The sequence below is a fragment of the Corvus brachyrhynchos genome, unplaced genomic scaffold (genome assembly GCF_000691975.1).
Source record: "Corvus brachyrhynchos isolate BGI_N302 unplaced genomic scaffold, ASM69197v1 scaffold99, whole genome shotgun sequence".
Taxonomy (NCBI): domain Eukaryota; kingdom Metazoa; phylum Chordata; class Aves; order Passeriformes; family Corvidae; genus Corvus; species Corvus brachyrhynchos.
The window spans coordinates 513,994-531,932 of NW_008239778.1; the positions used below are offsets into that span (position 1 = coordinate 513,994).

At 49.2% G+C, this 17,939-nt stretch overlaps 1 protein-coding gene across 1 annotated transcript; it reads left to right on the forward strand.

Moving 5' to 3' along the window:
* Positions 1-6: 6 nt before the first annotated feature.
* Positions 7-17,915, forward strand: PRPF8 (pre-mRNA processing factor 8). Its single transcript, XM_008640417.2, has 41 exons — positions 7-153; positions 681-845; positions 934-1,152; positions 1,847-2,059; positions 2,186-2,311; positions 2,388-2,493; positions 2,981-3,171; positions 3,351-3,470; positions 3,549-3,738; positions 3,922-4,041; positions 4,330-4,464; positions 4,575-4,704; positions 5,048-5,244; positions 5,352-5,558; positions 5,648-5,811; positions 6,128-6,254; positions 6,538-6,730; positions 7,071-7,258; positions 7,477-7,715; positions 8,193-8,339; positions 8,547-8,757; positions 8,845-8,961; positions 9,048-9,295; positions 9,485-9,664; positions 10,073-10,208; positions 10,604-10,773; positions 11,049-11,178; positions 11,371-11,517; positions 11,694-11,854; positions 12,404-12,595; positions 13,191-13,428; positions 13,659-13,787; positions 14,363-14,476; positions 14,590-14,763; positions 14,999-15,192; positions 15,510-15,749; positions 15,836-15,977; positions 16,174-16,314; positions 16,554-16,693; positions 16,856-17,058; positions 17,623-17,915. The coding sequence occupies exons 1-41, from the start codon at positions 65-67 to the stop codon at positions 17,775-17,777; spliced, it is 6,828 nt and encodes a 2,275-aa protein (XP_008638639.2). The 5' UTR covers positions 7-64; the 3' UTR covers positions 17,778-17,915.
* Positions 17,916-17,939: the final 24 nt, after the last annotated feature.

Below are 17,939 nucleotides of genomic sequence, written 5' to 3' on the forward strand. Positions count from 1 at the left end.
GCTGCAGGCCAAGCGCTATGCGGAGAAGAGGAAATTCGGGTTCGTGGACGCGCAGAAGGAGGACATGCCCCCTGAGCATGTCCGCAAAATCATCCGCGACCACGGCGACATGACCAATAGGAAGTTCCGGCACGACAAGCGCGTCTACCTGGGGTAAGGGACCCTCGGTGTGTGACAGAGCGGGAGGTCTGGGGATCCGCCTCTGCTGCCTTGGTAGTTGTTGAAGTGGATCAGCAAAATGAGTTGTTGCTTTGAATTTATGAGAAGAAACATTACCCTGCATAACACATTGGTTTAAAAGAAGTTGGAGAGAGTATTAAATAGCCAACATATGTTTTTTGCAAGATTGAAAAGCATCCTGAGTGCTTCTTGGCTGTTCAGGTGCAGAGATCTGTCTAATGCACATCATGGTCTGTTGCACTAACTTACCATTACCCATAAAAATTTCAAAAAACCCACTTAAAACTTCAATTTTTGTTTGTAACATTTATGAGAGCTAAATCAGTAGAAAACCTTTTGCTAGTACAAAGGTAGAGTGGGGAGTTCACGGATTTGCCTTTTGAACAGGTCAGATGAGCAGCTTGCAGGAGGGAAAACTGGGAGGTAGTTGGGCTTGTGGCAGGTGGATGGCTGTTCTTGAGATCCATTCCAGCGTGGTTTCCCTTGATTTGTGGTTGCAGTGCTCTGAAGTACATGCCTCATGCTGTGCTGAAGCTCCTGGAGAACATGCCCATGCCCTGGGAGCAAATCCGAGACGTTCCTGTCCTGTACCACATCACCGGCGCCATCTCCTTTGTCAACGAGATCCCCTGGGTCATCGAGCCTGTCTACATTGCCCAGTGGGGGTAGGTGCCTTCTGCTTCATCCAGGTGGGACAAAGCCTTGTGCATACACCATAAAATCCGTGTTTAATGTTCCGCTGATTTCCTGCAGGTCCATGTGGATTATGATGAGGCGGGAGAAGAGGGACAGGCGTCACTTCAAGAGGATGAGATTCCCCCCATTTGATGATGAAGAGCCCCCTCTGGATTATGCTGATAACATCCTGGATGTGGAGCCCCTGGAAGCCATTCAGCTGGAGCTGGATCCAGAGGAGGATGCCCCTGTGCTGGACTGGTTCTATGACCACCAGCCTCTGAAGGACAATAGGAAGTACGTGGCTGTGGTAGCACAATTTACTGGGAAAGGGAAGAAAACAAACCACGTATGGATTACCTGTACAGAGCAGTGTGTAACCTTTGTGTGATGTTGGTGAGGAGAGAAAAACCTTCCCTCAAGGGTGGGAAGGAGAACCTGAGTGTTGTAAAGCTGCATCTTTGCCTGCAGATTGCTCAGAGGAGCTGTGGCTGGCCCATCCCTGGAGGTGTTCAAGGCCTGGTTGGATGGGGCTCTGAGCAACCTGGGATAGTGGAAGGTGGAAGGGTTGGAACAAGATGAGCTTTAAGGTTCCTTCCAACCCAAACCATTCTGGGATTCTATGATTCAGCATCCAGCAAGGTCTCTCTGTCCTGGAGGGCTGTTAAAACTGATGTTTCTGGCCATGCTGTAAAGCTGAGAGCCTGGATTGTCTAGTTGGAATTTGAAACTGATATTTGCTAAAGGTGCACAGATCTTCTGTGTCACTTTGGACACAGAGGAGGAGAGGAACTGGAGCAGTCAGCATTTTCTGGGCAGGAGGAGTCCAGAAGTGGTCTCTTAACAGTGCTGCAGCCTTTCTTTCAGCCTAGAGGCGCCCACGTGTTACCTGTCCTTGATAAATGACAGGTGGCAAAAGGCGTTTGGTTATTTCTGGTCCTTTGCTTGTGCTGTGGCTGTGTCTGGAGTGTCCATGCTCTGTCCTTCCCAGGTATGTCAATGGCTCCACGTACCAGCGCTGGCAGTTCACCCTCCCCATGATGTCCACCCTGTACCGCCTGGCCAACCAGCTGCTCACTGACCTGGTGGATGACAACTACTTCTACCTGTTCGACCTCAAAGCCTTCTTCACTTCCAAGGCACTGAACATGGCCATTCCTGGAGGTCCCAAGTTTGAGCCCCTTGTCAGAGACATCAATCTTCAGTAAGTGTTGGGTTTAGGAGAGAGATCAGTGGTTATCTAGGAAAGGGCTGATGGTATGTTTTCAGTCACAAGTGTTCATCTCTCTCACCCTGAATGCTTGCATAACAATTTCTTGTCTCATTTAAGGGATGAAGACTGGAATGAATTTAATGACATCAACAAAATTATCATCAGGCAGCCCATCAGGACAGAGTACAAAATTGCTTTCCCGTACCTGTACAACAACCTGCCACACCATGTCCACCTCACCTGGTAAGTGCAGCAGCCTCCAGAGCCAGGAGAGGAGGGAAAGGCTGTCAGAGGCTCTAATGCAAATTTTTTATTGTAGGTACCATACTCCAAATGTTGTTTTCATTAAAACAGAAGATCCTGATCTCCCAGCTTTTTACTTCGATCCTCTGATCAACCCCATTTCACACAGACATTCTGTCAAGGTGAGTCACTGGGTTTACTGTGATAAACCCTATGTGTGGGAGTAGGGGGCTTTAGTCTCTTGGTTCTGATAGCAGCACACAAGCATAGATATTTCAGGAGAAGGCACAAGCCCTTTGACAAAATACCCAACCGTTGTCATTTTAGTCTTTTTCTATTTCTGGAGTTGCACAAAGTCATTTCCTTTGGCTTCTGTAGGATCAAGCTCAATGTCTGATTAACAGTGTTAGGGTCTTCTGACAGATTATTTATCTTTCTGGTTGCCCTTGGTGTGTTCATGGAACTGGTATCTCTGAAGTTCCCTCTGTAACACCTAACTCGGGCTTTAGTAGCCACAGTTTGCCTTGTTGAGTGCTTTTTGCTTCTCTCATGCTCAGTACAGCCACACTTCTTCCATGAGAGCAAAGAGAAGGCTTTTTTACTTGCTTAACTCAGAAAACTGAGCTGAAGCAACCAGGAAACACCTTGTGTGGTGCTTCTGTATTTCAGAGCCAGGAACCACTGCCTGATGACGATGAAGAGTTTGAGTTGCCAGAGTTTGTGGAACCTTTCCTGAAGGATACCCCTCTCTACACTGATAACACAGCCAATGGCATTGCCTTGCTGTGGGCCCCACGACCCTTCAATTTGAGGTCTGGCAGGACCCGGAGAGCTCTTGACATCCCACTGGTGAAGAACTGGTGAGTTCTGTCCTGGGTTCAGGGCTGATCTAGTGGTCATGGCATTATCACCTTGTTACAATGAAAATGAAATAAAGACATCATGGTGACTGGCTTCTAGAGATTTTAGGAGAGTTTCTGGAGACTTTCCTCTGAGGAATGTGAGTTAGCTGAGGCATTGGAGTGTGGTTTATCCATAGGTACCGCGAGCACTGCCCGGCAGGACAGCCAGTCAAGGTGAGAGTCTCCTACCAGAAGCTCTTGAAATACTATGTCCTGAATGCCCTCAAACACAGACCTCCCAAGGCCCAGAAGAAGAGGTGAGTGGGGTCTGTTCAGTGGGGGAGCTGCTGATCTGTGTAGGGGATTGAGCTGATTGTGGTCTCTGCTCTCTCCAGGTACCTGTTCCGCTCCTTCAAGGCTACCAAGTTTTTCCAGTCAACCAAGCTGGACTGGGTGGAAGTTGGCCTGCAGGTGTGTCGCCAGGGCTACAACATGCTGAACTTGCTGATCCACAGAAAGAACCTGAATTACCTTCACTTGGATTACAACTTCAACCTGAAGCCCGTGAAGACCCTCACCACTAAGGTATCAGTCCGTGTGCTGTAGTACACAAGAGCAGAGTTTACCTGAAGGTCATTGTGTAGCCAGTGAAGAAAGAGAGGCCACAGTGCCTCAGCTGCTCAGTTGCTGTACAGACTCATCAAATTGGAGTTGTTTCATTCTTCTGTGACATTGTTACATAAATTCTGAATATTTTGTCTTATTCAGGAAAGAAAAAAATCCCGTTTTGGGAACGCTTTCCATCTGTGCCGAGAGGTCCTGCGGCTGGCTAAGCTGGGGGTGGACAGCCACGTCCAGTACAGACTGGGAAATGTGGATGCATTTCAGGTAGGCTCTTTTCATTTTGTGGTTTGTTTGTTTTTAATGTGGTGAGAGGAAGTTGAGAAGAGAATTGGCATATTTTCTATGGAAAATAGCATCTGTGGGATGCACAAAGACTAAATGTTGCAGCATTGTCTGAAATTCTGCTTTCATATTACTTTATAAGAATTGATCATTGTCTGAGCCAGCATTAGGAGCTTTGTGTGGCCTGATATGCTCTGTCCAATAAACCTGGCTGCTGGAGGTGATGTCTGAGGTGTTGATTGTTACCACTGACTGTGTTCCATGTCTCAGCTGGCAGATGGCCTGCAGTACATCTTTGCCCACGTGGGTCAGCTCACGGGGATGTACCGGTACAAATACAAACTGATGAGGCAGATTCGAATGTGCAAGGACCTGAAACATCTCATCTACTACAGGTTTAACACAGTAAGTTCCACCTTTCCATGTGATACTGACCCTGTGTAAACTGAGGAACAAGGGAGGGATTCTGAAGTGTCAATAAATAACCTGATCTTACCACGTCTCTGTTCTTCCAGGGGCCTGTGGGCAAAGGTCCTGGCTGTGGTTTCTGGGCTCCAGGCTGGAGAGTGTGGCTGTTCTTCATGAGGGGCATCACCCCGCTGCTGGAACGCTGGCTGGGGAATCTGCTGGCCAGGCAGTTTGAAGGTCAGCACCCTGTAAATCCTGCATGTGGGAGGAGTGTGTGGTAAAGATTAATACTGTTTGCTTGCCAGCCACTTTTCTGTTTACACTGGTGGTCTTTATCCATGCTCCATGCCAGTGCTAAGAGCTATTGACCAGTTTAGAGCTCTTACAAGTTCTGTGCCCCCAGAATAGATTCTGAGTGGAAGTGGGATTCCCTGCTCCACAGCTACTTAATCATCTACTCCAGAGTCTTGGCAGTGTAATTTCTCCAGACATCCTGCACCTCCATGCACTCCTGAATTAGGAAGAAGGAGAATCACTGCCCAGTGGTGTCAGAATTCCTGAAGGACTTTGCTTTTTCCAGGCCGTCACTCGAAGGGTGTCGCAAAGACTGTCACGAAGCAGCGCGTGGAGTCTCACTTCGACCTGGAGCTCAGGGCAGCTGTGATGCATGACATCCTGGACATGATGCCAGAAGGGATCAAACAGAACAAAGCCAGAACCATCCTGCAGCACCTGAGCGAGGCTTGGCGGTGCTGGAAGGCCAATATTCCCTGGAAGGTAAATCTCTCACTTGGCCTTTGGGTTCAATTTTAACATCTCCCAAGTGGAACTGCTCGCAGGGAGGTTGCCACTACTGCTTCCCTCAAGTTCCTGTCCCTCCCCAGGTGCCAGGGCTGCCAACTCCTATTGAGAACATGATCCTGAGGTACGTGAAGGCCAAAGCTGACTGGTGGACAAACACAGCTCACTACAACCGGGAGCGGATCCGCCGGGGAGCCACTGTCGACAAAACCGTCTGTAAGAAGAACCTGGGCAGGCTGACCAGACTCTACCTGAAAGCTGAGCAGGAACGGCAGCATAACTACCTAAAGGTACTTCTGTCCTCCCTGAAATTGCCCAAATTAATGCTGTTTTTGTAGGAAAGCTTTCACTGATTAATTCTGGTGGTGTGGTTCTGCAGGATGGGCCTTACATCACAGCAGAAGAGGCCGTTGCTGTGTACACAACCACAGTGCACTGGCTGGAGAGCAGGAGGTTCTCCCCCATTCCCTTCCCCCCACTGTCCTACAAGCACGACACCAAGTTGCTGATCTTAGCCCTGGAGAGGCTGAAGGAAGCTTACAGGTAAGCAGTGGGAAATGATCTTGATCTTCAGGGGCACTGGGAAAGGTTTCTGTTTTGTTAGCTGTTATTCCCGGGACTGAGTATGGTGTAAAATTTATCCTGATGATCTGATAAAGCCTGTTGTTTGTACTGCCAACTTAACTGGGAGTTCTTACTGACTCTGCCACTTGGGCAAAACCACTGCCATGCTTCTAAGTTTGGGGATGTGGATTGTGAAGAATTACGGGTTGAACATCATCATTCATCAGTTTAATGCAGTTAAATGGCCATTAGGCTGTTCCTGTGCAGGCGCTGAGCTGTTCTCCCTTGTTTTCAGTGTGAAGTCACGCCTGAATCAGTCACAGAGAGAGGAGCTGGGCTTGATTGAGCAGGCTTATGATAATCCCCACGAAGCTCTGTCCAGAATCAAACGACATCTGTTGACTCAGAGAGCCTTCAAGGAGGTGAGTGAAACCCTGGTGAAAGCCCAGCCATGTTATGCTGCATTCAGAAGCTGAGTGGCACAAAAACTTGCGTATTTCCTCTTAACTATCAGCCTCAGTTTTTCCCCCTCTTTTTTTTTTTTTTTTTAAGGTGACTCAGAGAGCCTTCAAGGAGGTGAGTGAAACCCTGGTGAAAGCCCAGCCATGTTATGCTGCATTCAGAAGCTGAGTGGCACAAAAACTTGCGTATTTCCTCTTAACTATCAGCCCTATATTGCCCCGTATTTTTTTTTTTTTTTTTAAGGTGGGAATCGAGTTCATGGATCTCTACAGCCACTTGGTCCCTGTTTATGACGTTGAGCCCCTGGAGAAGATCACAGATGCTTATCTGGATCAGTACTTGTGGTATGAGGCTGATAAGCGAAGACTCTTCCCTCCTTGGATCAAACCTGCTGACACTGAACCACCCCCACTGCTGGTGTACAAGTGGTGCCAAGGTCAGTGGGCTCTTGGATTCCGTGCAGAAATGATTTTTCCTATGGGGGAACTTGTGTCCTATGAGTCCCCTTGGGAGCTGAATTTGTATCTTTGCAATTTGCAGTCAATAATTGCAATCAGAGATGTATTTTGTAGGTTAATACATACTTATATACTGGAGGAGGACAACTTGCACAGCATTTACAGTTGATTACATAGTTTTCCTCCTGTTTCTGGATAGACTGGAAGATCTAGAGCCTGAAAAATCAAGCATTACAGGACCTGTGTTGAGTTTCTGTACCCAGGGGCTGTTTCTGTGCTCTGATGTGTCAGATAACAGAACATTGTTTGTTCCCTCAGGCATTAATAACCTGCAGGATGTTTGGGAAACGAGTGAAGGGGAGTGCAACGTGATGCTGGAATCTCGGTTTGAGAAGATGTATGAGAAGATTGACCTGACCTTACTCAACAGGCTGCTGCGTCTCATCGTTGATCACAACATTGCTGACTACATGACAGCCAAGAACAACGTGGTGATCAACTACAAGGTGATGGTTGTTGTCAGGAAAGGGGGTTTGTAGTAAAAGGGACTCGTGGGGGAGGAGGTTTTGGACCCATGGCAAAGAAAGAACACAAGACTTGCCAGGGAAAAGTAATGGGGGAGTAAAAAAACCCCTTCTGGGTCCTGCTAAAGAACAGCTGCTCAGGTGAAAGGTTTCTGATGTGTTGTGATGTGTTTTCTCACAATTCTCCTTCATCTCCTCAGGACATGAATCACACAAACTCCTACGGGATTATTCGTGGGCTGCAGTTTGCTTCCTTCATTGTCCAGTACTATGGGCTTGTGATGGACCTGCTGGTGCTGGGCCTGCACCGGGCCAGTGAAATGGCTGGGCCTCCCCAGATGCCAAATGACTTCCTCAGCTTCCAGGACATTGCCACGGAGGTGGCCCATCCCATTCGCCTCTTCTGCAGATACATTGACAGGATTCACATCTTCTTCAGGTGAGATTTCTGGGGCCCTGCTTTCCTCAGGTGAACACAAAGGCAAGGGAGAATTAGTGTGCTCCTGCTCCTGGGTTTTGTTCCCTTTGCTACTGAAGATCAGGAGTATTTGAATTGACAGACTTCCCTGGATAACTGGATGTCCACATGTCTCCTCTTGCTTTCTCAGTTTGTTTTTCTGCAGCTTCATTGTGTCAATAGAAACACAATAATGTCAAGATCTCAATTGTTTAGGAATTTGGTAAATTAGAGACTGGTAAAATAAGCCTTTCTGTCTTTTCATGGAAAGATAACGCAAACCCTGAGTTGCTCTGTGCTAATGAAATTCCCCCATTCATTGTGAAGATACAAAAATGGGATAGTTACCTTCAAACAGGCTGACAAACAGCTTTTCCTAATTAAATCCTTACCTTTCTGGCTAGACTGGTGTTGATAGGTCAATCATGTAATTCCAAATCCTTTTCTATGCGTTTCCAGGTTTACAGCTGACGAGGCAAGAGACCTGATTCAGCGGTACCTGACAGAGCACCCAGACCCCAACAACGAGAACATTGTGGGCTACAACAACAAGAAGTGCTGGCCCCGGGATGCTCGGATGCGCCTCATGAAGCACGACGTGAACCTGTAAGTGCTGCAGCTGGGAAAGAAGAAGAATAGGAAAAAGGGGGAAATCAGTTGTGTTAAAAAGCTGTTGGAGACTGATAGGTGCTCAGGATGTGAGAAGTGAGCGGTCTATGCTGAAACCCTGAGAAATTAGAGAAGCTCTGAGAACTTACCCAATTGTTACTTGGGCAAATTATTAAGTGTCACTGTGCACATCTTGTTTTCCAGTGGCCGTGCTGTGTTCTGGGATATCAAGAACCGTTTGCCCCGCTCAGTGACCACGGTGCAGTGGGAGAACAGCTTTGTGTCCGTGTACAGCAAGGACAACCCCAACCTGCTGTTCAACATGTGCGGCTTCGAGTGCCGCATCCTGCCCAAGTGCCGCACCAGCTACGAGGAGTTCACCCACAAGGACGGGGTCTGGAACCTGCAGAACGAGGTGGGCTGGGAGAGCAATCCCTGGATGGGATTCCCATGTATTGGAGAGGGGCTCCCAGGAGGGAACTGATGGGCCTGTGCTCTCTAGGTCACCAAGGAGCGCACGGCTCAGTGCTTCCTGCGGGTGGATGACGAGTCTATGCAGAGGTTTCACAACAGAGTGAGGCAGATCCTCATGGCCTCTGGCTCCACAACCTTCACTAAGGTAAGGGGGGAGGAAGATTTCTGACAGAGCTTTCTGCAGATGCTTGGGGAGTGGTCTGGGAGCTGATCCTTTCTTTTTCTTTCTAGATTGTCAATAAATGGAATACAGCTCTGATTGGCTTGATGACTTATTTTCGGGAAGCTGTTGTAAATACTCAGGAGCTGCTTGATTTGCTGGTGAAGTGTGAGAATAAAATCCAGACTCGGATCAAGATTGGCCTGAATTCCAAAATGCCCAGCCGTTTTCCTCCTGTGGTGTTCTACACCCCTAAGGAGCTTGGGGGGCTGGGCATGCTCTCCATGGGCCACGTTCTCATCCCTCAGTCTGACCTGAGGTGAGTTGTCCTGCTCTAATTCCTGCTCTAATTGCTGCATGTTCTCTTAGCTGCTCTTTCCCCTAAAAATATTCCAAGAGTGCTAAACCATGCCATGGTACAGAGCTGTGTTGCCTTTACAGTAACTCATGGCAGTGATCAGAGAAGTCCCAATTCCTCCTACCTCATTCTTGTGTCTCTTTGCTCCAGGTGGTCCAAGCAGACAGATGTTGGCATCACTCACTTCCGCTCGGGAATGAGTCATGAGGAGGACCAGCTCATCCCAAATCTGTATCGTTACATCCAGCCATGGGAGAGTGAATTCATTGACTCTCAGAGGGTGTGGGCAGAGTATGCCCTGAAGCGACAAGAGGCTATAGCCCAGAACAGGTGTGTGTCCGTGTGTGGGAGGACAGGCAGCAGTGGGAAGTTTTATGCTGTCTGGGGGTTTTGGAGACCTTGCTGACCCTGTGGTACCTGCAAAGCTGCTCTCTTACCTCTGGAGGAGGTGAGGACTCTGCAGGCAGAAAGTGCCACCCTTAAGGGAAAATGGTATGGCCATCAGGAGAAGCTGATACCAGACCCATTTGCAGTTCTGTGCACTTCCAAGGGCTTTTTCTTTTGCCTGTTTGGTATCATCGGGTTCACAGTGATGACAGCAAACACTTTGCTGGTGTTTGGCATTTTAGAGTGTCCCCTGAGCTCTGTGTCATTTCTGTGATCTCATCAGCTGAACTACTCAGTAATGCAGTGCTGTAAATTGAGAGGTAACAAAGTGTGGGGATTTTTTTTCTTCAGGCGTCTGACGCTGGAGGATCTGGAGGACTCGTGGGACAGGGGGATTCCTCGTATTAACACCCTTTTCCAGAAGGACCGGCATACTCTGGCTTATGATAAAGGATGGAGAGTCAGGACTGACTTCAAACAGTATCAGGTACTGACTGGTACTTCCACTTTTGAAGCATTTTGATAGATTGCAGTGTATTGGGGAAAATCACAGTTAGTGCAACTGCATATTAAGGAGAGAGAAAAAAAAATGGTCTCAAAGCAAGCATTCCAAAACAGTAAGTTTTAATAACACTGGGAAAATATATTTAAATCCTCTAGTGATAGCTCTGTAGAAGGCCAGTCCCTAAAAGACAAAAACATCACCTGAGATTCCACCCAGTGTGAATTGTGCAGTAGTACTGACAGAACTCGTGTTGTAGATGAGCTGTGTGCCCCGGCACTGAGGGCATGAGGCTTTTCACCTGTTCACTGACATCATCATGATGTTGGTTCCCACAATTAGTGCAGCCAGGTGAATGATCTGCTCGCTGTTGTCTCCAGGTGCTGAAGCAGAACCCGTTCTGGTGGACGCACCAGCGCCACGATGGCAAACTCTGGAACCTGAACAATTACCGCACAGACATGATCCAGGCTCTGGGCGGGGTGGAAGGGATCTTGGAGCACACTCTCTTCAAGGGCACCTACTTCCCCACGTGGGAGGGTCTCTTCTGGTAAGAGGAACTTTAATGTGGGCCCTGGGCTCAGGCTGTGCTGATTCTGTTGAGTTTCTGCTGTTGAGTTTTCAGTGGTCACTTGAGAACGTTGTGTAGTTCAGTTGTGAGGGCACCTGGGAGGGAGCTACAGCTGAACTTCTTGCAAATCCACGGAAATTTCTTGGCATGAAGCAACCCTCCTGGCTCCTGGCTGATTCCTGTCTCTGTTACAAGTGACACATGGCAGCAGAGGTGAGGGACATCTCATGCAGTTGATGGTCTGCCCTTTCTAGGGAGAAGGCCAGTGGCTTTGAGGAATCCATGAAGTGGAAGAAGCTGACAAATGCCCAGAGATCGGGTTTGAACCAAATTCCAAACAGAAGATTCACTCTCTGGTGGTCTCCTACCATTAACAGAGCCAATGTAAGTACCTGGCGTTTGTCCCTCTGGGAGCAGACACCACTTTTCCACTGAGATGAGAGCAGTTAATTGATCCAATTAATTCTCAGAACATCTCTTACAGAGGTACTAAACCTCCTTAACAGGAGATGCTCCATTTTTTAAACTTCCTCAGTCGTGCTGTTGTGTGTTCTCACAGCTGCTTTTCCTTTGCAGGTATATGTTGGGTTCCAGGTGCAGCTGGATTTGACAGGGATCTTCATGCACGGCAAAATCCCCACGCTGAAGATTTCCCTCATTCAGATTTTCCGAGCTCACTTGTGGCAGAAGATCCACGAGAGCATTGTCATGGATTTGTGTCAGGTGAGCAGTGTTGGCTTGGTTTGTTTCTGTGCCCTTTTGGAGCAGGATCAGTCGCCCTCCAGCAATTTGGCAGAGAAAGGGAGGAAATGGGATTTTCCTGGCTGCCTCAGTGTTGAGGATAGATTCCTTATCTGGATTGCTTGAACACAGCTCATCTTTGACTGCCTTTTCCCCAGGTATTTGATCAAGAGCTGGATGCTCTGGAGATTGAGACAGTGCAGAAAGAGACAATCCATCCCAGGAAGTCCTACAAGATGAATTCCTCGTGTGCAGATATCCTTCTCTTTGCTTCCTACAAGTGGAATGTGTCACGTCCATCATTGCTGGCAGATTCCAAGTGAGTTTCCCTTTCCCCTCTCCTCGATATTCCTGCAGAGCAGAGCTGCTGAGCCTGTCGTGCAGAGCCTCTGTGTCTCTTGGGCATCTAGGGTTGGTTTTATCTGGGGACACTGGAGGTTGTGTCCACCAAAGCACAGGGTTGTTTGGGTGGGTGGTTGCAGCACCTCCCGGCACTGCCTTCTGCAGAACGCCAACGCTGCCTTTGCTCCTGTTCTCTGGGTGAACTTTTCCCTGAGCTCTTGAAGGTTCTTCTGGAAACCCCACAAAGCTGAGCTGGCCCAGGGCCAGAATCTGAAGTGAATTCTCACTGAATCCTCACCAGACAGTCCCTGGGGGAGATGATCCTCGTGACTACACAGCAGTGGACTCACTGCTGCTTTGTTTAAACCTTTGAACAGCCTCTGCCTTCACTGCTGTGTGATGAGAACAGTAGAGTCCCTTTCCAGGGTGGAATGTGGATATGAGCTGGCTGCAGTGTCCATGCTTGGTGACAATTACTGCAGGAGAGTTTTGTGCAGGATGAACTTGTGGCTTGCTTTCTCCTCAGGGATGTGATGGACAGCACCACCACCCAGAAGTATTGGATAGACATCCAGCTGCGCTGGGGCGACTACGATTCCCACGACATCGAGCGCTACGCCAGGGCCAAGTTCCTGGACTACACCACAGACAACATGAGCATCTACCCCTCTCCCACTGGGGTGCTCATCGCCATTGATCTGGCCTACAACCTGCACAGGTGAGAGCTGCACCTTCTGTGCTTTAATTTGTAGGTTTGTAACTGGTGGCTTGTGGGTATTGTCTCAGCACATCTCCAGACCGGGTTGTATTCCAGGCAGGAGGATGAGGGGAGAAGGCAGAAGCTGGAGATGTGCAGTGAGAGGGATAAGGCATCTCAGGTTGCCTAGTTTTGCTCAATAGTAGTGGTTCAGTTCCCCCAGTTCATTAATAATTTGTTACTTAGGATATTTCTGTCAGACTGTTCTTGGAGCTGAAGGACAGGCCTTGTTTCAAGGCCCCTACAAGTGGGGGCAGCTATTTCTCACTGGAAACTAGGGGGAAAGTCAGAAATCAATTCTCCAATGTGTTTGTTAGAGAAGGTACAGCTCTTCTGGGATTCTGTAGCATGTGTGGGCTGTGGCTTCCCACTGAGGAGGTGTAGAGAAAAACCACAGGTGACCAACTCCCAGGGACATTACAGAAGTCACACTGCAGTACAAAGTTGCATTTTCAGCTGGTCAAAAGGAGCCTGACTGCTGCATGGAAAGACTTGTGTGGCTGTTGCCTCTTCAGATCTAATGGTAACAACTTGGTCTTCTGTTTTCCTTCTTCAGTGCTTATGGGAACTGGTTCCCTGGGAGCAAACCTCTGATCCAGCAGGCCATGGCCAAAATCATGAAAGCAAACCCTGCCCTGTATGTGTTGAGGGAACGAATCCGCAAAGGGCTGCAGCTCTACTCCTCGGAGCCCACAGAGCCCTACCTGTCCTCCCAGAACTATGGGGAGCTCTTCTCCAACCAGATCATCTGGTTTGTGGATGACACCAACGTGTACAGAGTCACCATCCACAAGGTGAGGCCAGAGGGCTGTCTCAGGGGAAGGACTGAAAGGGGTGGAGGTTTCCATGCGTGATGGAAAACTGGGAGTCAACACACGGACCCAGATTTTTGCAGTGTGCACAGATCAGCTCTTACATCTCCCACACAGCTCCTGCTCAAGGCACACAGAGTTGGCTGTTGTGTAAAAGTGTGGCTGGGCTCCATTTATCTCCCTGCACTTCTGACTCTCACTTGTTTCCTCAGACTTTTGAAGGGAATTTGACCACAAAACCCATCAACGGAGCCATTTTCATCTTCAATCCCAGAACTGGACAGCTCTTCCTGAAGATCATCCACACATCTGTGTGGGCAGGACAGAAGCGTCTGGGACAGGTAGGGAGGGCCTGGCTGTGCCTTGGGTGTGAGCCAGGGTGGGTCTGACTGCTTGGGACACTCACTTAGCAGAAAACATCACACAGATCTTCATCTTCCTACTCCTTAATGACTTTAGAGCTCCAAAGTCCCGAGTGGTCAGGCAGGCAGGAGTGTGGAACATAAAAGTGGAAGAACACAGGCATTGCTGCTGAAAGGATTTTGAGGCTCTGAGGTGTAAAGGCTCCATATCATCCAGCAGAGCTTGATGAATGGTGCTGTGCTTCCTGTTGCACAAATCACTCTGCACTTGGCTGTACATCCAGTGCAGCAAGAAAACTCAGGTGGCAAATCCAGGGAGGTGGAGTAGCCAGCTGTTTCTTCTGAGCCACTCAGGAGTAAGTGAGCCCCAGGAATGGGAACTGCCCTCTGTGATCAGTAAGGAGGAAATGCTGGGCCTTGTCACTGATCTGCAGCAAGCCATAAATTCCAGTCATAATTTTAGAATTTGGTTTGTGTCCCTCTGGTTCCCAGAGACATGGAGACACTGCTGGAGAGCAGGGGGACATTTCTCTAACCCTGCTGTCTTTCTGTAGCTGGCCAAGTGGAAGACTGCTGAAGAAGTGGCTGCCTTGATCCGATCCCTTCCCGTGGAGGAGCAGCCAAAGCAGATCATAGTGACACGGAAGGGCATGCTGGACCCACTTGAGGTAAGGATGCAGCTCCACGAGGATGTGTAAAATCTGTGGGTGATAACAGGACAGTTCTGTGTCCTGTGATGTTCTGCACTAGTTGTGAGCTAATCCCTCTTGATAAACTCCAGGTGCACTTGCTGGATTTCCCCAATATTGTGATCAAAGGCTCGGAGTTGCAGCTGCCCTTCCAGGCCTGTCTGAAAGTGGAGAAGTTTGGTGATCTCATCCTGAAGGCCACTGAACCCCAGATGGTTCTCTTCAATCTCTATGATGACTGGCTGAAAACAATCTCTTCTTACACAGTAAGCACAGATATGTCCCCTGCATTTTGCTTTGCTGCTGATAAATGAGGCAGGAACCAAGGCCTCAGATATTTCTGATTTGTTGTTTGGGAGCACTTGGCTCTGAATCTGCCTGGATTTTCCTTTAGATGGATTTCACTGGCAGTTCCCATGTGCCCAAACAGAGGAATGCTGTACTAGGGCCTTGTATATTTAATTTTCTTCTTTCTAACTCCATCTTTTTTTCATCTCCAAGGCATTCTCCCGTCTGATCCTGATTCTCCGGGCGCTGCACGTGAATAATGATCGAGCCAAAGTTATCCTGAAGCCAGACAAGACAACCATCACTGAGCCTCACCACATCTGGCCAACCCTGACAGATGAGGAGTGGATCAAGGTGGAGGTGCAGCTGAAGGATCTCATCCTTGCTGACTATGGCAAGAAGAACAAGTAAGCCACTGTGTAGCTGCCATAATCCTGCCAGCCTTTCCTTCCTGCCCTAAGGGCTGTGGCCAAGTGTCAGTGAACTCAGCTTTGTAGGGAATCTAGTTATTATTAATAACTTGCTGGTAAGGCAGATAAAAATGTCTGCACCAAGTCTTGCCTGATCTCAGCATCACATGGTTTGACCCCTCTCGTTTAAAAACTTGTGGGTTTATTTATCATAATGCCCAGAGTGAACGTTCTGAGCTTGTGCCTTGGTGAGAAAGCTCCAGAATGTATTTTGAAATGCCTGACTTGGTGGCTGGGTGGATTTTCTCTTCCAGCGTGAATGTTGCATCCCTGACCCAGTCAGAGATCCGAGACATCATCCTGGGCATGGAGATCTCTGCCCCATCTCAGCAGAGGCAGCAGATTGCAGAAATCGAGAAGCAAACCAAGGAGCAGTCACAGCTGACAGCCACACAGACCCGCACGGTGAACAAACACGGGGATGAAATCATCACCTCCACCACCAGCAACTACGAAACCCAGACTTTCTCCTCCAAGACTGAGTGGAGGGTCAGGTAGGAAGACAGGCAGGGGTGGTGGAAAGGGTTGGAATGCTCAGGGAGGATTTGTGCCCCGTCTGATCGTGGTCTCCTCCTCGCAGAGCAATTTCTGCTGCCAATCTCCACCTGCGGACAAACCACATCTATGTCTCATCAGATGACATAAAGGAGACAGGTTACACCTACATTCTTCCCAAAAATGTGTTGAAGAAGTTCATCTGCATCTCAGATCTGCGGGCCCAGGTGAGTGTGCAGGGAGTTTGTTACAGCTGTGCCCCACTCAAACACACCAGGGGGGAACTCCTGGTGAAGGGCTGGGAACCTGCTGTTGTTTGTCCACATGAATCCCTCTGATGATCTCCTCAGCAATTAAGGAGTTCCCACTCTCACAGTTACACAGAGATTCCTTCTGGCTTTTTAAGGCAGATGTGTGTTTTAGATTGCAGGTTACCTGTATGGAGTGAGCCCTCCAGACAACCCCCAGGTGAAGGAGATCCGGTGCATTGTGATGGTGCCCCAGTGGGGGACACACCAGACCGTGCACCTCCCAGGGCAGCTGCCACAGCACGAGTATCTCAAGGTGAGTTGAGGTTCAGCTTCCAGGGTGGGTGGAAGGTCAGTAACGAGGACCTGAGGTGGTGGGGCAGCTTCTCTTGGTCTTTGGTTTGTTGCAGGACTGAAAGAGCTCAGCCTGAAGCCAAATCTAATTGAGATCAAGTGAGGGGGAAGCCTTTGATCTCTCTATCCTTTTTGCCAGGCTTGAAATGGTCTCATTTTAAGTGGTTTTGATTTTTCTCCAAACCACTCTCTTTTTGTCAGGAAATGGAACCTCTGGGATGGATTCACACCCAACCAAATGAGTCCCCTCAGCTCTCACCACAGGATGTCACCACCCATGCCAAGGTCATGGCTGACAACCCCTCCTGGGATGGGGAGAAGACCATCATCATCACCTGCAGGTGAGGGGCAGGGAGGCTTCTGGTGCCCCTCTCAGGGGTGTGTTGCTGCAGTGCTGGGGAACTCTCAAAATAAAATTGGCAGAAAGGGATTGCTGGTTCATTCCTGCTTTCCCTGCTCCGCCCCAGGTGAGTCTGACTTGCCTCATGTCTTCTCCTTTTCAGTTTCACCCCTGGCTCCTGCACGTTGACAGCCTACAAACTGACCCCGAGCGGGTACGAGTGGGGCCGGCAGAACACGGACAAAGGAAACAATCCCAAGGGTTACCTCCCCTCCCACTACGAGAGGGTGCAGATGCTCCTGTCCGACCGCTTCCTCGGCTTCTTCATGGTCCCCGCACAGGGCTCCTGGAACTACAACTTCATGGGTGAGCTGGCCTGGGAAGGGGAGGGGAAAAGGAGGCAGTGTGGGGAGCCTGGGGAGGAGGGAATAGTTCCTTACCCACTCCAAAGCTTCCTCAGAGCAGCTGGCAGGGATATCAGCACTGTGCCCTGAACTTTCCTTAGTACCAGCACTGGGATGTCAGTTCAATGATTTTTTTGGTGGCAAGAGAGCAAAGTGATAGAGAGGAAAAATAGATGCCATGTCTGTCTGGATTGTAGTGCATGGTCTATCGCCACTGAATAATTAATCCCTGTCAAGCAGAAGAGATAATGGAAAATGCAAGAGAGAAGCTGTTCCCAGTAGGGAGGTCCTGGTATCATGAACACCACGGGCAGCTGGAGAAGGGGTCAGGAAATGAGAGTGACAGAACCCTCAACTAGCACAAAAGGACTGTAAATGTCTTCGGGGGGGGAAACCCAAAGAGGGATGATTCTGTGGGTTTGGAACTCTCTCTTCTGGCATGGAAATGATCGTAGGCGGGTGGAGAGCTTTGTTAGGCTCCTGAAGGCTGGAGGAGGCAGTAGCGATGACCCTCTCTCTCTTCCAGGTGTCCGCCACGACCCCAACATGAAGTACGAGCTGCAGCTCGCCAACCCCAAGGAGTTTTACCACGAGGTCCACCGCCCCTCTCACTTCCTCAACTTCGCGCTGCTGCAGGAGGGGGAGGTTTACTCCGCCGACCGCGAGGATCTCTACGCCTAATCCCGCCCCTCTTAGTACTGTTGATATTCAACAGCGTGTTCGTGTGCCCCCTCCACTGTACCCCGCTCGTCCCCCTCACCCCGCGCGTTGTTGTTTCCCCACTTTCCGCGTTACTCAATAAATTTTGTACCAACGGGAGCGCTGCCCGTGAGGTGCCGGTGA

Excerpts from the sequence above, each read along its gene's own strand:
- PRPF8 (XM_008640417.2), top strand. The coding sequence starts at position 65 with ATGCCCCCTGAGCATGTCCGCAAAATCATCCGCGACCACGGCGACATG. Across the intron at positions 4,042-4,329 it reads GAAATGTGGATGCATTTCAG|CTGGCAGATGGCCTGCAGTA; the intron begins GTAGGCTCTTTT and ends TCCATGTCTCAG. Across the intron at positions 11,855-12,403 it reads TCATTGCTGGCAGATTCCAA|GGATGTGATGGACAGCACCA; the intron begins GTGAGTTTCCCT and ends CTTTCTCCTCAG.